The sequence below is a fragment of the Dendrobates tinctorius genome, unplaced genomic scaffold, assembly GCF_039654945.1.
Source record: "Dendrobates tinctorius isolate UK_male_01 unplaced genomic scaffold, ASM3965494v1 ptg000064l, whole genome shotgun sequence".
Lineage (NCBI taxonomy): Eukaryota > Metazoa > Chordata > Amphibia > Anura > Dendrobatidae > Dendrobates > Dendrobates tinctorius.
In genome coordinates this window covers 10,792,001-10,809,511 of record NW_027361732.1, presented here as the reverse complement: position 1 = coordinate 10,809,511, position 17,511 = coordinate 10,792,001, and the positions used below count along the sequence as shown (strand labels likewise).

Sequence of the window (17,511 nt, the reverse complement as noted above, 5' to 3'; positions counted from 1 at the left end):
CCGTCCCCTACATGCCAGCACTGCCCCGTCCCCTCCATGCCAGCAATGCCCCGTCCCCTCCATGCCAGCACTGCCCCGCACCCTCCATGCCAGCACTGCCCTGCCCCTCCATGCCAGCACTGCCTCATCCCCTCCATGACAGCACTGCCCCGTCCCCTCCATGCCAGCACTGCCCCGTCCCCTCCATGCCAGCACTGCCCAGTCCCCTCCATGCCAGCACTGCCCCGTCCCCTCCATGCCAGCACTGCCCCGTCCCCTCCATGCCAGCACTGCCCCGTCCCCTCCATGGCAGCCCTGCCCCGTCCCCTACATGCCAGCACTGCCCTGCCCCTCCATGCCAGCACTGCCCCGTCCCCTCCATGCCAGCACTGCCCCGTCCCCTCCATGCCAGCACTGCCCCGTCCCCTCTATGCCAGCACTGCCCCGTCCCCTCCATGCCAGCACTGCCCTGTCCCCTCTATGCCAGCACTGCCCCGTCCCCTCCATGCCAGCAATGCCCTGTCCCCTCAGTGCCAGCTATGGCCCTTCACTGGTCTCAGGTTGTTTACGTTATCCCCTATCAGGCCTGTGGGGACTTGTAGCAGGGCACAGGTGTGACATACGCCTTCTGCACGGGTTTGTGCCTCTTCCTGCTGGTGTACATGATGTTGGCGTTCATGTCGCTAAAGGGGCCATCACTGCTTCCGGAAAGGATGGCACCGCCCATCAACCGCTGCCTGCTACTGCTTTTTTCTTCTCTTCTCTGCCTGAACTCTCGGTAGATGCGAGATCCTGGGCAGCTAAAGGACCTGTGATGATGTCATGACTGTGTGACCAGTCACGTGCTTTGGGGGAGGTGTCAGACACAGGGCTGTGCTGGTGCTGGAGTAGAAGTGTCAGCTTGTGTGACAGAGCAGGGTCTTATATCACATCACTGGTGGAAGCATAGTAACCCTGTATACATGGGATCAGAGGGTCCCTGCAGCAGAGCTGTGTGCGCAATGTTTGTTAGGCCAAGCTGTGTGTCACAACTGCTGTTGGGTGTCCCTGGACCAGGGGCTCTTTCCCTGTGGCTATGCAGAGTTGGCAGGGCTCTGTAGAATGGGTGTGACTTGATACACACACACATACATTCAGCTTTATATATATATACTGTTCTCTGATGGACATTTCTGAAGAGATTTACATAAAATATAATAAAAACCTTTTCAGAACATTGTCATGGTTAATTTTCATACATTCATTTCTCTCTATATACTTATTTGTCTACAGAGGATATTTTTCTTCACGGGTTTAGCACTCGATGTGGTGGCGTATCATATATACCAACCCTCAGCTCCTTAAATCTTTTCAGCAGTTCAAAAAGAAGAGATCCCAAGGGGGTTGTGGCAGAAAACTTCCGCCGTCTTGGAAAAGCTGCAGGATTTGATCCCCAGACGTATGTCCCTGTGAAGGTAACTATGGCTCTGCTTCTAGTATGACCCTAGGACGATATTGATATGTATCCTATTGACTGGATTATTGCCTCATTTAGCTTTATTTCTATTCTCCCCACTTTGTACTTGTTGTTCCATAATACATATATAGTACTTTTGGGTCAGTCACCTTGGACCGATTATCCGAATGTCACTTCGATCTAACTGTGTCAGAGTTTGAGCCGAGGGTCATCTTAGTGTCTTCTGATTTTCTCATATGCAGAGGTGTGGAGAAGATGGAGAACCTAATTTCTCCATTTTCTCCATTCTCTGTGTTTGTAGATGTCGGACTGCACTGATGACATCCGAGAGCAGTCCGAGGTTTCACACGCACACTTGTATTGGTGCTTGTGATTCAAATTCCGGAACCATTCGCAGCATGCCAAGATTGTTTTCTCATGCCGAATTGGAATGAGAAAAAAAAGCAGATCTGCACTATCCGATAGTATAGCATTGGTCCAAGCACTATCCAATAAAACATTGAATATTAGTGTGTTATACCCTAATGTGAGCAAGCCCTTAAATTGGGTTACACGGCGACATGTGACGTCACGTCTATTGATTCCTATGGTAACTCATTGCAACCTGTGACCTCCTGTCACTGCAACACAGAGTTGCAAATGTTTTCAAATGTTGGATTTTCTGACACTGGTCACAAGTCAAATACAACTCACTGACCATAGAATTTAATGCATGTCACTTGCTACTGGAACTTGTGTGGCAAAATTTTTTTTTACAGGAAAATCACAACTTTAAAGTAGTCGTGCGGCAGCAAGACATAGGCAGATGCTTTTTGTCGTATGATTTTTTCAGAATTTCCATCGCGCGGCATATGTCACTGTTTAGCCCCAGTCTGACATGATTACTAGAGTTGAGTGACTTTTGTTTTTTTAGGGTCGCGTTTCGTTTCGTGAAACCCGACTTTTCCAAAAGTCGGGTCGAGCAAGATCGTCCGATTATAGGGAAAAGTCGGGGTCGTCCCGAAACACGAAACCCAATGTAAGTCAATGGGGAATAAAAGTCGGCAGTGAGAGGAGGACAGGAAACACACCTACAGTGCCCATTTGAATGCCAAAAGCATCAATTCTTCTTACTTAAGCTTGTCAACCTTAATTAACTTCATAATACAAGTTACGCACTGAAAAATGGGGGTTATTTGGCTAAAGTTGTGGGGAGGTAGGGCTGGCTCCAGGTTTTCATGTGCCCTGGGCGAAAGAGCGCCCCTTTAACACATAATACCACAACTCATCATGCTCCGATACGGCAGAGAAATAGAGGTATAGTACAATGAAAAATACTTCACTTTTTACATCTCATGACGAGGCCCATCTATTTCTCCATACAGAATCATTGGTCCCATATAATGTTTGAAACAGTATATGATGAGCTCCACATAATGCTACAGTATATGTTGGTCCCCATGGATGAAGCTCCACTGTCTTATGGGCCCAAATAATGCTCCAAACATAATGGGCCCCATTTCTAATGCTCTAGTGTATAATGGGCCCTGTAAATGCTGCTCCGGTGTCTGATGTCCACCTTTGGAATGTTCCAGTGTATGGTGGGCACCATCTATCATTCTCCAGAGTATAGTGCTCCCCAAAAATTGCTGTCCCAACATTGAAAACAATCAAATAAGTCTCCTCGCTAGGGAATCCCTGTACTTGTCTGGACTCCTCGTCGTCCCCATCTTCCATCTCACTGCACAGTATTTCAACTTTGCAAGTGCTGTGATCCTGAGCAAGCAGGGGGGGGCCCACTCGTTGGCGACGGCACTGGCACAGGGCCCCTGATAGTACGGTGGTGTGTCTGATGGCGGGTGGGCCGAACCTGCACTTTCATCTGCAGCTTCCTCTTTGTCACCGTGTAAGATGGAACTGTATATGGGAAGGGTAACCTGAGTTTCATCAGGGTCAGATTCAGGCCGTGTAGCGTGCGAGGGGAATGTAGTGGTCTGGGTCAATGTACCAGCAGATTCATCGAGCAGTGGCTGGGCATCAGTGCACTTGTGTCGCCCCCAGGAGTACGGTCGCCACAGTGGCATTACCTTCTTCCTAGGGAGTGTGATGTCATGCTTGGGAGCAACGAACGATCTCTCTAGCAGGTTAACTGATTGGGCGGCGTTATTCCCACGAGTCATGACCCTCCAAACAGCGTTCATGAGGGCAAAGTGTGTTTTACGTGGGCAGTATGGTTGCAAAGCTGAACCTTAAAGGAATGTCCAGAAGGGCACCACCAGGAGTGGAGCCTATGGTTAAATTCGACTCCACCTGGGAAACCTCAACCATGCCAGCTACAGAACAGATGCACACATTGCAAGCTTAATTCCGTTAACGAACGAGACTCCGTCATGCCCCGCGGTCCGAGTCCGGCTTACTAGAGGGACACGTGAGGCTCTGGCACATGAGATTGGCCAATAACTGGTGTGTCATGCCATTACATGTCCGTGGCTGCATGTGCGCTACACTGAAAAGGCCAGCGTTTGTCGCTTACAGGTGCAGATAACCCGCTGAACAACGTTAGTGATGGGGATCACTGATGACAATTATTACCCGCGAACAATGATTTCCCAGTAAGTGCAGGTCAACCGCAGTTCCGGAATTAGGCCTAACTGTCATTTCTGAAAAAATGAAAAACTTACGTGTGCCAACCACAGGTGCTGTAGCTTGCTTAACAGCTCGCCAGCCGTTCTCACGCCCAGTATGGATTGCACGTGATTGCACAAAGGTTAGAAAGGGTACCGTATCCCCGGATAACATGTATGGATAGCGTACACATTCAAAATATATGTCTGTACATCAGGAGGCAGGCTCAGACGGTGTCAGGCACAGTATGGATTGCACGTGATTGCACAAAGGTTAGAAAGGGTACCGTATCCCCGGATAACATGTATGGATAGCGTACACATTCAAAATATATGTCTGTACATCAGGAGGCAGGCTCAGACGGTGTTAGGCCCAGTATGGATTGCACGTGATTGCACAAAGGTTAGAAAGGGTACCGTATCCCCGGATAACATGTATGGATAGAGTACACATTCAAAATATATGTCTGTACATCAGGAGGCAGGCTCAGACGGTGTTAGGCCCAGTATGGATTGCACGTGATTGCACAAAGGTTAGAAAGGGTACCGTATCCCCGGATAACATGTATGGATAGCGTACACATTCAAAATATATGTCTATACATCAGGAGGCAGGCTCAGATGGTGTTAGGCCCAGTATGGATTGCACGTGATTGCACAAAGGTTAGAAAGGGTACCGTATCCCCGGATAACATGTATGGATAGAGTACACATTCAAAATATATGTCTGTACATCAGGAGGCAGGCTCAGACGGTGTTAGGCCCAGTATGGATTGCATGTGATTGCACAAAGGTTAGAAAGGGTACCGTATCCCCGGATAACATGTATGGATAGCGTACACATTCAAAATTATTTCTGTACATGAGGAGGCAGGCTCAGACGGTGTCAGGCATAGTATGGATTTGACGGCCCAGATTACACAGCGGAGGAGCAGGGAGAGGTAAAGATTGCAAATGCTGGGGCCCTGCCCAAGCAAGGGGGGCCCACTCGTGGGCGTCGGTACTGGCACTGGGCCCCTCATAGTACGGCGGTGTGTCTGACAGCGGGTGTGCACCACCACCGTCAGAGACACTTGATTGCACTATGAGGGACCCTGTGCCAGTGCCCGCACCCAAGAGTCGGCCTACCCACCTGTCCAGGGCAACGGCACTCGCACGGTGTCGTGCGCTAGGTGGTGACCCCGGCCATGGGGGGGGAGGCAGCACAGTTAGGGAGTTTTAGAAAGTGGCATATGTTGATGTTGGACATTCAGCTGATGCAAAAGGCGAAATAGGTGAAGTCCCAGGAAGAGGTGGACAAAAGCAAGCCATTTTTCTGTCACCCTATGTGTCATCAGGGGAAGGTGGGACAAAATCCTTGGAAACCCATGCATGGTTCATTTTAATGAAGGTTAGATCATCCACATTTTGGGTTGACAGACGGGTCCTTTTTTCTGTCAGGATTGATCCAACTGCACTGAAGACTCTTTCCGATAGCACACTTGCAGCTGGGCAAGCGAGCTCCTGTAAGGCATATTGGGCCAATTCAGGCCAGGTGTCCAGTTTAGCGGCCCAATAGTCAAAGGGGAATGACCTGTGTGGGAGAACATCGATATGGGAGGAAAAGTAGTTTGTAACCATAGTTGACAACTGCTGTCTCCTGTCACTTTCCATCGATGCAGTATTACCAGTTGTGTGAGCGGTATTTGAAAAATCAGTCCACAACATTGTCATGAAACCCCTGTCTCCAACGCCACTTCTGCTGTGTGCACCACGAACACCTCTGCCAAGCTGCCCCCGGCCCGTACGGCTCGTGTGAGAACCATCACCGCTGCTGTGTGCTGGGAATGCCTCAAGCAACCGATTTACCAGAGTTGCTTGTTTATTAGCCAATATTAGGTCAAGGTTCTCCTGTGGCATGATGTTTTGTAATTTGCCTTTATAGCGTGGATCCAGGATGCTGGCCAACCAGTAGTTGTCATCGTTCATCATTTTGGCAATGCGTGGGTCCCTTTTTAGGATCTGCAAGGCATAATCTGACATATGGGCCAATGTTCCCGGTGTCAATGATGCACTGCGAGTGCTGGGTGGAGGAGCACTTTCTGGCAAATCCACATCCCTCCAGTCACGCACAAACCCTGTACCAGACCTTGCCACGCCAACATTTTCACTTGCCCCACGAGATGCATCCTCCTCCCCTAAGTAATCATCCCCATCATCCTCCTCCTCCTCCTCTTCTTCCTCCACCTCGTCCAGGAGAGGTCCCTGAGCAGACAATGGCTGAATGTCATCAAGGATTCCCTCCTCCTCTTCCTCCTCATCAACATTGGCTGCAGACGCCTGCTCCTTAAGGTGCGTCAAAGTTTGCATGAGCAGACGCATAAGTGGGATGCTCATGCTTAGGATGGCGTCGTCTGCGCTTACCAGCCGTGTGCATTCCTCAAAACACTGAAGGACTTTACAGAGGTCTTTCAGCTTCGACCACTGCACACCTGTCAACTCCATGTCTGCTCTCAAAGTGCCTGGCCGTGTATCCTCCCACAAATGCATTATGGCCTGCCTCTGCTCGCACAGCCGCTCCACCATGTGCAGGGTGGAGTTCCACCTTGTTGCAATGTCGATAATGAGGCGGTGGTTGGGAAGGTGGAGCAATCGCTGCAGCTTCTGCATACGAACGGAGTGTACAGGCGACCGGCGGATGTGCGCGCACAGTCTTCGCACCTTCTGGAGCAGGGCTGTTAACTCCGGATAATTTTTGAGGAAGCACTGCACCACCAGGTTCAAGGTGTGAGCCAAGCAAGGTATATGGCTGAGTTTTGAAAGGGCTATGGCTGCCACAAAATTACGGCCGTTATCACTAACTACCTTGCCTGCCTCAAGATGTACACTGCCCAGCCATGACTCAGTTTGTCGCTTCAAGTACTCGGCCAGCACCTCGGCGGTGTGTCTGTTGCCCAAACACATCATCTGCAACACAGCCTGCTGACGCTTTCCACTAGCTGCTCGATAGGGGGAAACATCGTGTGCAACAGTGGCAGCTGCAGATGGAGTGCTCGTATGACTGCGCTCTGTGGACGAGCTTTCGCTTCTGGAGGAGGAGGAGGAGGAGGAGGGTCGAACGCCTACAGCCAACTGTTTCCTATACCGTGGGCTAGGCAGCACTGTCCCACCACTGCTGTCCCCTGTGGACCCTGCATCCACCACATTAACCCAGTGCGCAGTGATGGACACGTAACGGCCCTGGCCATGCCGACTGGACCATGCATCAGTTGTGAGGTGCACCTTTCCGCTCACTGACTGCTTGAGTGCATGGACAATGCGGTCTTTCACATGATGGTGGAAGGCTGGGGTGGCTTTGCGAGAGAAGAAGTGGCGACTGGGTAGGTCATAGCGTGGTACTGCATAGGCCATGAGTTCGCGGAAAGCTGTGCTTTCCACCAACCGAAAGGGCATCATCTCAAATGAGATTAGTTTGGCAATGTGGGCGTTCAAACCCAGTGTACGCGGATGAGAGACTGAGTACTTTCTTGACCTACTCATAGTGTCTGGGAGGGTGAGCTGGACTTGAGAGCTGCATATGGTGGAAGTAGCGGTGGACAGGGCGGACTGAGAGAGGGTTGATGATGGTGATGGAGTTGGTGTTCTTTCTGATGGCCTAGAATCAGTCTTTCGTTGATATAACAGTGGGATTCTCTGACTGCTGTGGCCTTGCAACGACACCTCAACATTTGCTGCTGTGCTAACCGGTGGGCTTACAGTGGGGGAAACAATGTAGCGTTGCTGACTACCTTCGTTGTGATCAGTTGCACATGTGGCACTTGAGGTTTGGTGTTGTGTCCACGCTTGCAAGTGCATGCTGGTTAAATGTCTAAGCATGCAACTGGTATTCAAATTTTTCAGATTTTTCCCTCGGCTAAAGGTCTTTGCGCACTTCTTACAGATAACCTTGGCCTGATCATGAGGATTTTGTTCAAAAAAGTGCCACACTGCACTCTTCCTACTTTGGCAGACATTTTGCGGCCTAGCACGCTGTGATCTTTTGACCCTCTGGACAAGCTGTCCAGCAACTCTTTTGATGTTTGGAACCTGTCTTTGGAGTGCTCCGGGCCTGCCAGATAACAGCTGTTGCAATGTCGATGTCTGCTGTGGATGCTCCTCATCTCAGCTATTGGAAGCAGCACCCTCTTCCCCCAATGGATGCCAATCTGGGTCAACAACTGGGTCATCCATCACCTCCTCTTCTATGTCATGTGCACCTTCCTCTGTGTCACCGTGTATGGTGGTATAGTGTGCGGGAAGGGGCACCTGAGTCTCATCAGGGTCAGAATCTGGCTCTGTACACTGCGAGGACAATGTAGTGCTCTGAGTGAATGTACCAGCAGAATCATCCATCAGCGGCTGTGCATCAATGCACTCCATGTCAGATTCATCTTGGCCTGGGTAATTCACCATTTGACTTGATAATCCAGGCATGGTATGTGAAAACAGCTCCATGGAGTAATCAGTAGTATGGCCTGCGTCATCCTTCAATCTTGGTTGGGGTGAAGGACACAAGGAAAGGTGTGGTTCATGAACATGAGCCTCCAATGACGACTCAGTGCTTTTACTTTTTACAACTGAAGAAGAGGAGGCAATAGAGCTGGAGGCTGAGTCAGCAATGTAAGACAAAACTTTTTCCTGATGCTCTGGCTTTAAAAGCGGTTTGCCAACTCCTAGAAAACTAAGCGTTCGAGGCCTTATGTAGCCAGACGATGACGCAGGCTCAACACCTCCTGCATTCGGTCCTATTTTGCTCTTGCCACTACCATCAGATCCACCACCAACACCATCATTACCAGCTGCCAACCCCCGCCCAATTCCACGGCCTCTTCCACCAGCCTTCCTCATTTTTGGTAGAAATGTAGACAAAATCCAACAAACTATATAGTAATGTAAAACAAGGTACAAGGTGTCTATAGGACAGGGGAGATTTTGAATTTCTGCAGACACTTGTGGACACTGGACACTTTTGGATTGTGTGAGGCCCAATGAATATCTGAGTGATATGTGACAGGCTCGATGGCACAGCTGTGACCAAAGTGACTAGAGGATAAGGGAGATTTTGAATTTCTGCACACACTTGTGGACACTGGACACTTTTGGATTGTGTGAGGCCCACTGATATCTGAGCGCTATGTCACAGGCTCGATGGCACAGCTGTGACAAAAGAGACGAGAGGATAAGGGAGGTTTTGAATTTCTGCAGACACTTGTGGACACTGGACACTTTTGGATTGTGTGAGGGCCACTGATATCTGAGCGCTATGTCACAGGCTCGATGGCACACCTGTGACAAAAGTGACGAGAGGATAAGGGAGATTTTGAATTTCTGCAGACACTTGTGGACACTGGACACTTTTGGATTGTGTGAGGCCCACTGATATCTGAGCGCTATGTGACAGGCTCGATGGCACAGCTGTGACCAAAGTGACTAGAGGATAAGGGAGGTTTTGAATTTCTGCACACACTTGTGGACACTGGACACTTTTGGATTGTGTGAGGGCCACTGATATCTGAGCGCTATGTCACAGGCTAGATGGCACAGCTGTGACAAAAGTGACGAGAGGATAAGGGAGATTTTTAATTTCTGCAGACACTTGTGGACACTGGACACTTTTGGATTGTGTGAGGGCCACTGATATCTGAGCGCTATGTCACAGGCTCGATGGCACCGCTGTGACAAAAGTGACGAGAGGATAAGGGAGATTTTGAATTTCTGCAGACACTTGTGGACACTGGACACTTTTGGATTGTGTGAGGCCCAATGAATATCTGAGCGCTATGTGACAGGCTCGATGGCACAGCTGTGACCAAAGTGACTAGAGGATAAGGGAGATTTTGAATTTCTGCACACACTTGTGGACACTGGACACTTTTGGATTGTGTGAGGCCCACTGATATCTGAGCGCAATGTCACAGGCTCGATGGCACAGCTGTGACCAAAGTGACTAGAGGATAAGGGAGATTTTGAATTTCTGCACACACTTGTGGACACTGGACACTTTTGGATTGTGTGAGGTCCACTGATATCTGAGCGCAATGTCACAGGCTCGATGGCACAGCTGTGACCAAAGTGACTAGAGGATAAGGGAGATTTTGAATTTCTGCACACACTTGTGGACACTGGACACTTTTGGATTGTGTGAGGCCCAATGAATATCTGAGCGCTATGTGACAGGCTCGATGGCACAGCTGTGACCAAAGTGACTAGAGGATAAGGGAGATTTTCAATTTCTGCACACACTTGTGGACACTGGACACTTTTGGATTGTGTGAGGGCCACTGATATCTGAGCGCTATGTCACAGGCTCGATGGCACAGCTGTGACAAAAGTGACGAGAGGATAAGGGAGATTTTGAATTTCTGCAGACACTTGTGGACACTAGACACTTTTGGATTGTGTGAGGGCCACTGATATCTGAGCGCTATGTGACAGGCTCGATGGCACAGCTGTGACAAAAGTGACGAGAGGATAAGGGAGATTTTGAATTTCTGCAGACACTTGTGGACACTTTACACTTTTGGATTGTGTGAGGCCCACTGATATCTGAGCGCTATGTGACAGGCTCGATGGCACAGCTGTGAGCAAAGTGACTAGAGGATAAGGGAGATTTTGAATTTCTGCAGACACTTGTGGACACTGGACACTTTTGGATTGTGTGAGGGCCACTGATATCTGAGCGCTATGTCACAGGCTCGATGGCACAGCTGTGACAAAAGTGACGAGAGGATAAGGGAGATTTTGAATTTCTGCAGACACTTGTGGACACTGGACACTTTTGGATTGTGTGAGGCCCACTGATATCTGAGCGCTATGTGACAGGCTCGATGGCACAGCTGTGACCAAAGTGACTAGAGGATAAGGGAGATTTTGAATTTCTGCAGACACTTGTGGACACTGGACACTTTTGGATTGTGTGAGGGCCACTGATATCTGAGCGCTATGTCACAGGCTCGATGGCACAGCTGTGACAAAAGTGACGAGAGGATAAGGGAGATTTTGAATTTCTGCACACACTTGTGGACACTGGACACTTTTGGATTGTGTGAGGCCCACTGATATCTTAGCGCTATGTGACAGGCTCGATGGCACAGCTGTGACAAAAGTGACGAGAGGATAAGGGAGATTTTGAATTTCTGCAGACACTTGTGGACACTGGACACTTTTGGATTGTGTGAGGCCCACTGATATCTGAGCGCTATGTGACAGGCTCGATGGCACAGCTGTGACAAAAGTGACGAGAGGATAAGGGAGATTTTGAATTTCTGCAGACACTTGTGGACACTGGACACTTTTGGATTGTGTGAGGCCCACTGATATCTGAGCGCTATGTGACAGGCTCGATGGCACAGCTGTGACAAAAGTGACGAGAGGATAAGGGAGATTTTGAATTTCTGCAGACACTTGTGGACACTGGACACTTTTGGATTGTGTGAGGGCCACTGATATCTGAGCGCTATGTCACAGGCTCGATGGCACAGCTGTGACAAAAGTGACTAGAGGATAAGGGAGATTGGATTGCTTTTAAAAAAGCAGTTTGCAGAGCAGTGGGTAAACAGCAATGCCAGCCTGTCAGGAAGCCTTAAAAGGCAGCCCAACAACCAACACCACTGATACACCACAATATAGCCTCCCCTTGCACTGCACACACAGTGACTGGTGTGTTGTGCAGGCCAAATCGCTAGCAGCAGAAGCAGTTTTTTTTTCTTCTCAGCAGGAAAAAAAAAAAAAATTGGGATTGCTTTTAAAAAAGCAGTTTGCGGAGCAGTGGGTAAACAGCAATGCAGGAATGTCAGGAAGCCTTAGAAGGCAGCCCAACAACCAACACCACTGATACACCACTATATAGCCTCCCCTTGCACTGCACTGGTGTGTTGTACAGGCAAAATCGCTAGCAGCAGAAGCAGTTTTTTTTTCTTCTTCCCTGCCTAACGCTCTCCCTACAGAATCAGCAGCAACCTCTCCCTATGCTAAGATCGGCAGAAGTAAGATGGCGGTCGGCGTGCACGCCCTTTTATACCCCCTTTGACGCCCACCAAAGCAAGCCAATCACTTGCATGCCCTTCTGAAAGATGGTGGTGACCCGTGCCTATGTCATCACGTTGCCCACAGTGTCCGTGGATCTTGATTGGCTGAAAAAGAGCGCAAAACAAACTTTTGAAACGCGACTTTGGCGCGTAAGTCGCCGACCTCGTGGCCGACCTCATCCTAGGGTCGGGTTTTGTTTCATGAAACCCGACTTTGCCAAAAGTCGGCGACTTTTGAAATTTTTCGACCCGTTTCGCTCAACTCTAATGATTACAAGACTGTGAAATTATGCATTAAGTCTTGCATAATTGAGCTGCCGCCTTATCACCACCAGAGCTGCTGCACCCCCGAACTTCTGTCTCTTCCCCACTATCCCATAGAATGTAAGTCCGCAAGGACAGGGTCCCCTCCCCTCTGTACCAGTCTGTCATTGTAAATTTGTTTACTGTTAACGATATCTATAACTTTATATGTAACGATATCTACAACTTTGTATGTGACCCCCCCCTTCTCATGTACACGGAATTAATGGCGCTATATAAATAAATAATAATAAAATAATAATTTTAATTTTGTTACAAAAAATGGGGTAGAGGAAACAATGATTGCATGTTATTTAACTAGAATGTAGACAAAAGCCAGCAACAACTTTGTATGTGACCCCCCCCTTCTCATGTACAGCTCCACGGAATTAATGGCGCTATATAAATAAATAATAATAAAATAATAATAATTTTAATTTTGTTACAAAAAATGGGGTAGAGGAAACAATGATTGCATGTTATTTAACTAGAATGTAGACAAAAGCCAGCATGTGCTCATTTAGGTTCACTTTACTACCAGATATATTGTCATTTTTTCTATTCAGTTCTGGCAGGACATGCTGACAAAATGACATTTTTAAACTTTTACCTATTTCATCTAGTGTGAGATGAGGACTAATATGAACTATGGCAATCTCCAGAGAGCTGTGAAATATGTTGGTGCTACATTGCTGAAGGAAATTATTATTGGATCACTGGTGGTAACCATTACATGTATAGCCAATTTTACATTTCTTCTTGCAGGTTGACCATGCTCAGAAGGTTTGGATAATGGAAAAACCGGAACCTCCCTGCTATGATGGGATAGTAACCAACCAAAAAGGTTTGACAATAGCCGCGCCTGGAGCAGACTGTATACCAATCCTGTTCTGTGATCCAGTTAAAAAGGCGTGTGGGGCAGCCCATTCTGGTAAGTTCGACTTAGACTAGGGCTATTTGTGGTGCAAGAGTAAAGATTGGGCTACATGGCTAATTGGGTAACGACAAGTCATGTTGCCAGAGATCGCAGTATGACAGTGTGTTACACCAAACGGTGGCGCATGTGGATTTGTGGACCCTCTGTGCCACAGGACCTGGCCTACCTAGTAAGGGGCATAGCTAAGTAGCTACCTAGTGTTCACTGTACCTCCTGATGGTGGAGACAGACTGGGCTGCAGGTAGCCGCCAGGGACTACTACTACTACTACTAGATCCCAGTACTGCAGCTACCCAAGGGATCACGTTCACTGACACTGATTAGGGCTATGTTCAGACACATCGGTCTAGGATACTGAATCAGGGACTGGCCGCACACAGGCCAGGGTGCAATGTTCAGGCACTGGCCGGTCCAAGGGACTTCAGGGACAGGACTAGCCACACTGGGAAAAGAAGACTTCGGGAACAAGACTGGCCACTCCAATACCAGGGTGCAACACTCAGGCATATAAATCCAGCTCACCAGTCATAGCATTCCAACATCGGAGCACAAGACCGCTGTGTCCAAGCATCCAATCCAAAGTAATAAAGATAAATGTCCAGTTCCACGATATAGTGAAAATGCAATTCTTTATTCACTTAATCCATACACGTGAGGTTAAAAGCCAGCATGAGGTTACAAGGCTAGCCCTGTAACCTCATGCTGGCTTTTAACCTCACGTGTATACAACACTCAGGCCCTGGCCGCATCGGGTCTAGGGGACTTCGGGAACAGGGGTGGCAGTGCCAGATCCAGGGGACTTCAGATTCATGACTAGCCTCTCCAGGACCAGGGGACACCATTCAGGCACTGGCCGCACCAGGACCAACTCATTTGGGGAACACAACTGGCCTCATCGGGACCAGGGGAGCCTGGTTCAAGACACTGGCTGTATTGAGACAGGGATTCGGGTTCAGAACTTGACCCTCCTGAACCAGAGATTTGGGTTCAGGACATTGAAGTTGGGGACCAGTGATTTGGGTTAAGGACTCTGGTCACACCGGGACCAGGGGACCTCACAACTGCAATGGTAGAACACCAACTACCTAATAACTCAACTCGTTGTTTGGCGGCTCCCTAAGGGAGAGGGAGTCTGTTGTACAGGATGATTCCTATCAATTGGCTAGAAGTCGCCTTTCAGGTGAACATGTGAGCAGGTTGCGGGATTTATTAACAGGGACTTCTCCATGCAGGGAGGCAGTGGGTTAAACAGGGTAAAAATAGCACAATGGATATGGTGAGGTGAAGAAATAATGGCTCAAATAACGTCAGTCATGATAAAAGTCAGAAAAGGCAATAGTGCCTGAGTCCATGAAGTAAATAGCGCTGACAAAGGCTGGTGCAGTGTCTCTTCAAATGGGGTCCTGTGGGCAAATTGCCACGTCGTCTGGCGGCAGTGGTCGGTCTCCGGTACCTTCCACTGCCCCTAGTCTATGTGCTGAAGTAGCTGACAAGGGTGAGGGCTACATTCCTGTGCGAGCCCAACGTGGCTAGGTAACTATAATATACTGGCAAAGTCAGGGCATAAGTGTCTGGGCAAATAATCACTGGCAATGTCAGGGTGTAGATAACGGTCACGCACCCGGTCTCTTTCAGGCGGCACACGTGCGTACTCATGGACACTTAGCGTATGGCGCCTTTCTCTCTGGTAGTCACCAGCACACTGCACCTTCTCTCTGTAGTCACCAGGCACACAATACACATTCCTCTCCCTCTGCTGGCGGCGGGAGATGGCGGACACTGGCCTGCATAATGCTGCTGCTCCCCGGATGGAGCACTCCTCTGCCTGGCTCTGGACTGCTGCAGAAAGCTGGGCTCTTTTTCTGGCAGCTCTCTGGATGGTAAGGCCCTGCCACAGTGCTGGTACTCTCTGGTGGGGGAAGGAGAAGCAGAGCACACGGCTCGCCGCTCTGCGTGCTGCTCTGCATTCGCGCCAAACTAGCCTACTGTGCGCGCTTTTCTCTTTTATCGTCCTGCTGCTGCGCGTGCTTTCTTCCTGTCTCCCCCACCCTCCTGGGTCTGCAGGAAGGTCCCACTGGCTCAAGTCTCCCCCAGGCAAAAGGGGAAGGTCCGCCTCACTAAAGCTTCCCCCCGGGAACAGGGGATGCAGCCTCTTCTGTTCTGGACCCGGCATGCAGGTACCCGCGGTCTGGTCATCCCCTTTGCAAACACATTATACTAAATAGGGAACCTCTCTTCTACAGAATGAGAGCATTTACTATATGCGCGCTGCCCCTTTAAGAGCAGGGGAGCACAAGCACGTGTGTACAAGGTGCGCCACTGGAAACTGCGGAGCGCAAGCCAAGGGCAGGGCCGTGAGTAAGCCGGCTTCCATTCATGGAGGGATAAGGGGACACCATGTAGGGGTGCCGGCAATAGCGCTATAGTGTTCCCCAACTCCAGTCCTCAAGAGCCACCAACAGGTCATGTTTTCAAGATTTCCTTAGTATAGCCCAGGTGATAATTGCAGTACCTGCACAGGCAATAATTCGATCACCTGGGCAATACTAAGGAAATCCTGAAAACATGACCTGTTGGTGGCTCTTGAGGACAGGAGTTGGGGAACACTGCTCTACACAATGCTTTAATACCACATCATAAAATTAATTGTGCAAATGTTGTTACTCACAAGTTCGCTCAATGGCAGTCTACAAGTCGCAAAAAAAACAAACCTACTAGATGTGCCATCTTATGGTTGTGGCAAAGTGACATTTACTTCTATTATGTTGCAATAAAGGATGACCATACTATGATGTCTGGTTTTGCAATGTGTGCCATGGCCAATGTCCCTGTGCCACTCCTTTTTTACTCTTATGCCCAAATTCTTTAAGATTGGTGCTTCATATCCAAGTCTGAATGAAGTGCGTGCAGCAATAAGATGCGTCTATTTCATTAAGGGGCACGTACCTAAATTAACTTGGCGCATCTTCTCAGTGGCATGCGGCTCTGTGCACCTAGCCAGAAACGTTCTTTCATTCAGGCACTGGAGCAACTTTTCTAGCGTAAGATACGCCGGACTTTTTGCTGAATTTGACAGGCTGGCGTACCCAAGCCCCGACCCACCCTGCCTCCTCCCCAGCCATGTCTATTTCGGCAGAGCTGCTTCATACTGAGAACGCCAAAATCTGCAATTTTTTGTGCAACTCCACTTCGTGCAAAAATTTTGCAGCTTTAAAAAGTGTTTTACGCCAATTTTTCCACGTAAACACTTTGATGTATCGGCCTCTAGTCTTTTACATAGCATATTTTATTTTATGTGGACTAATCTCAAAGACCAAGGTTAAAAATATCAGAGAACTGAAATATATTCTTGTAGATCTTACAGAACACAGTGTAAAATATTTTGCAATGCATTTGTAAATGTGCAGCATCTGGTCATACAGTAGGTGGCGCTATAGATGTACAAATGCAGTTTAATGGCCTTCCTGTTACTAGCTATGATATACAACATGTATGACTTGCCCTCTCCTGGATTCTTTACATTGTATACAGTATTACACATCCATAATCGTATGATCACTGGGCTCCTGAACATATACATTATATGTTTCTCAGCAATGCAATCTTGTAGGATGAATAATAAGAATGGTTCCAATGGATGCGAATCCTGGAAACTTGCATTAACCCCTTCACCCCCAAGGGTGGTTTGCACGTTAATGACCAGGCCAATTTTTACAATTCTGACCACTTTCCCTTTATGAGGTTATAACTCTGGAACGCTTCAACGGATCTAGGCGATTCTGAGACTGTTTTCTCGTGACATATTGTACTTCACTTTAGTGGTAAAAAATTTTCGCTATAACTTGCGTTTATTTATGAAAAAAACAGAAACATGGCAAAAATTTTGAAAATTTTGCAATTTTCAAACTTTGAATTTGTATGCCCTTAAAACAGAGAAATATGTGACACAAAATAGTTACTAAATAACATTTCCCACATGTCTACTTTACATCAGCACAATTTGGGAAACAACATTTTTTTTTGTTAGGAAGTTATAAGGGTTAAAATTTGACAAGCGATTTCTAATTTTTACAACAAAACTTACAAAACCATTTTTTTTAGGGACCACCTCACATTTGAAGTCACTTTGAGGGGTCTATATGGCAGAAAATACCCAAAAGTGACACCATTCTAAAAACTGCACCCCTG

The 17,511-nt window shown here is 48.2% G+C and overlaps 1 protein-coding gene across 4 annotated transcripts in view; it reads left to right on the top strand.

Annotated features, from left to right (window-relative positions):
• Positions 1 to 17,511, top strand: part of LACC1 (laccase domain containing 1) — an 89,025-nt gene that overhangs the window by 33,988 nt on the left and 37,526 nt on the right. For 3 of the 4 annotated variants that reach the window (XM_073580292.1, XM_073580293.1, XM_073580294.1), the window contains 2 exons: positions 1,252 to 1,433; positions 13,152 to 13,317. In XM_073580292.1, coding sequence (XP_073436393.1) covers positions 1,252 to 1,433; positions 13,152 to 13,317 — 348 coding nt within the window. The remainder of the gene's footprint in view (positions 1 to 1,251; positions 1,434 to 13,151; positions 13,318 to 17,511) is intronic. The other variant, XM_073580295.1, reaches the window with a different exon arrangement.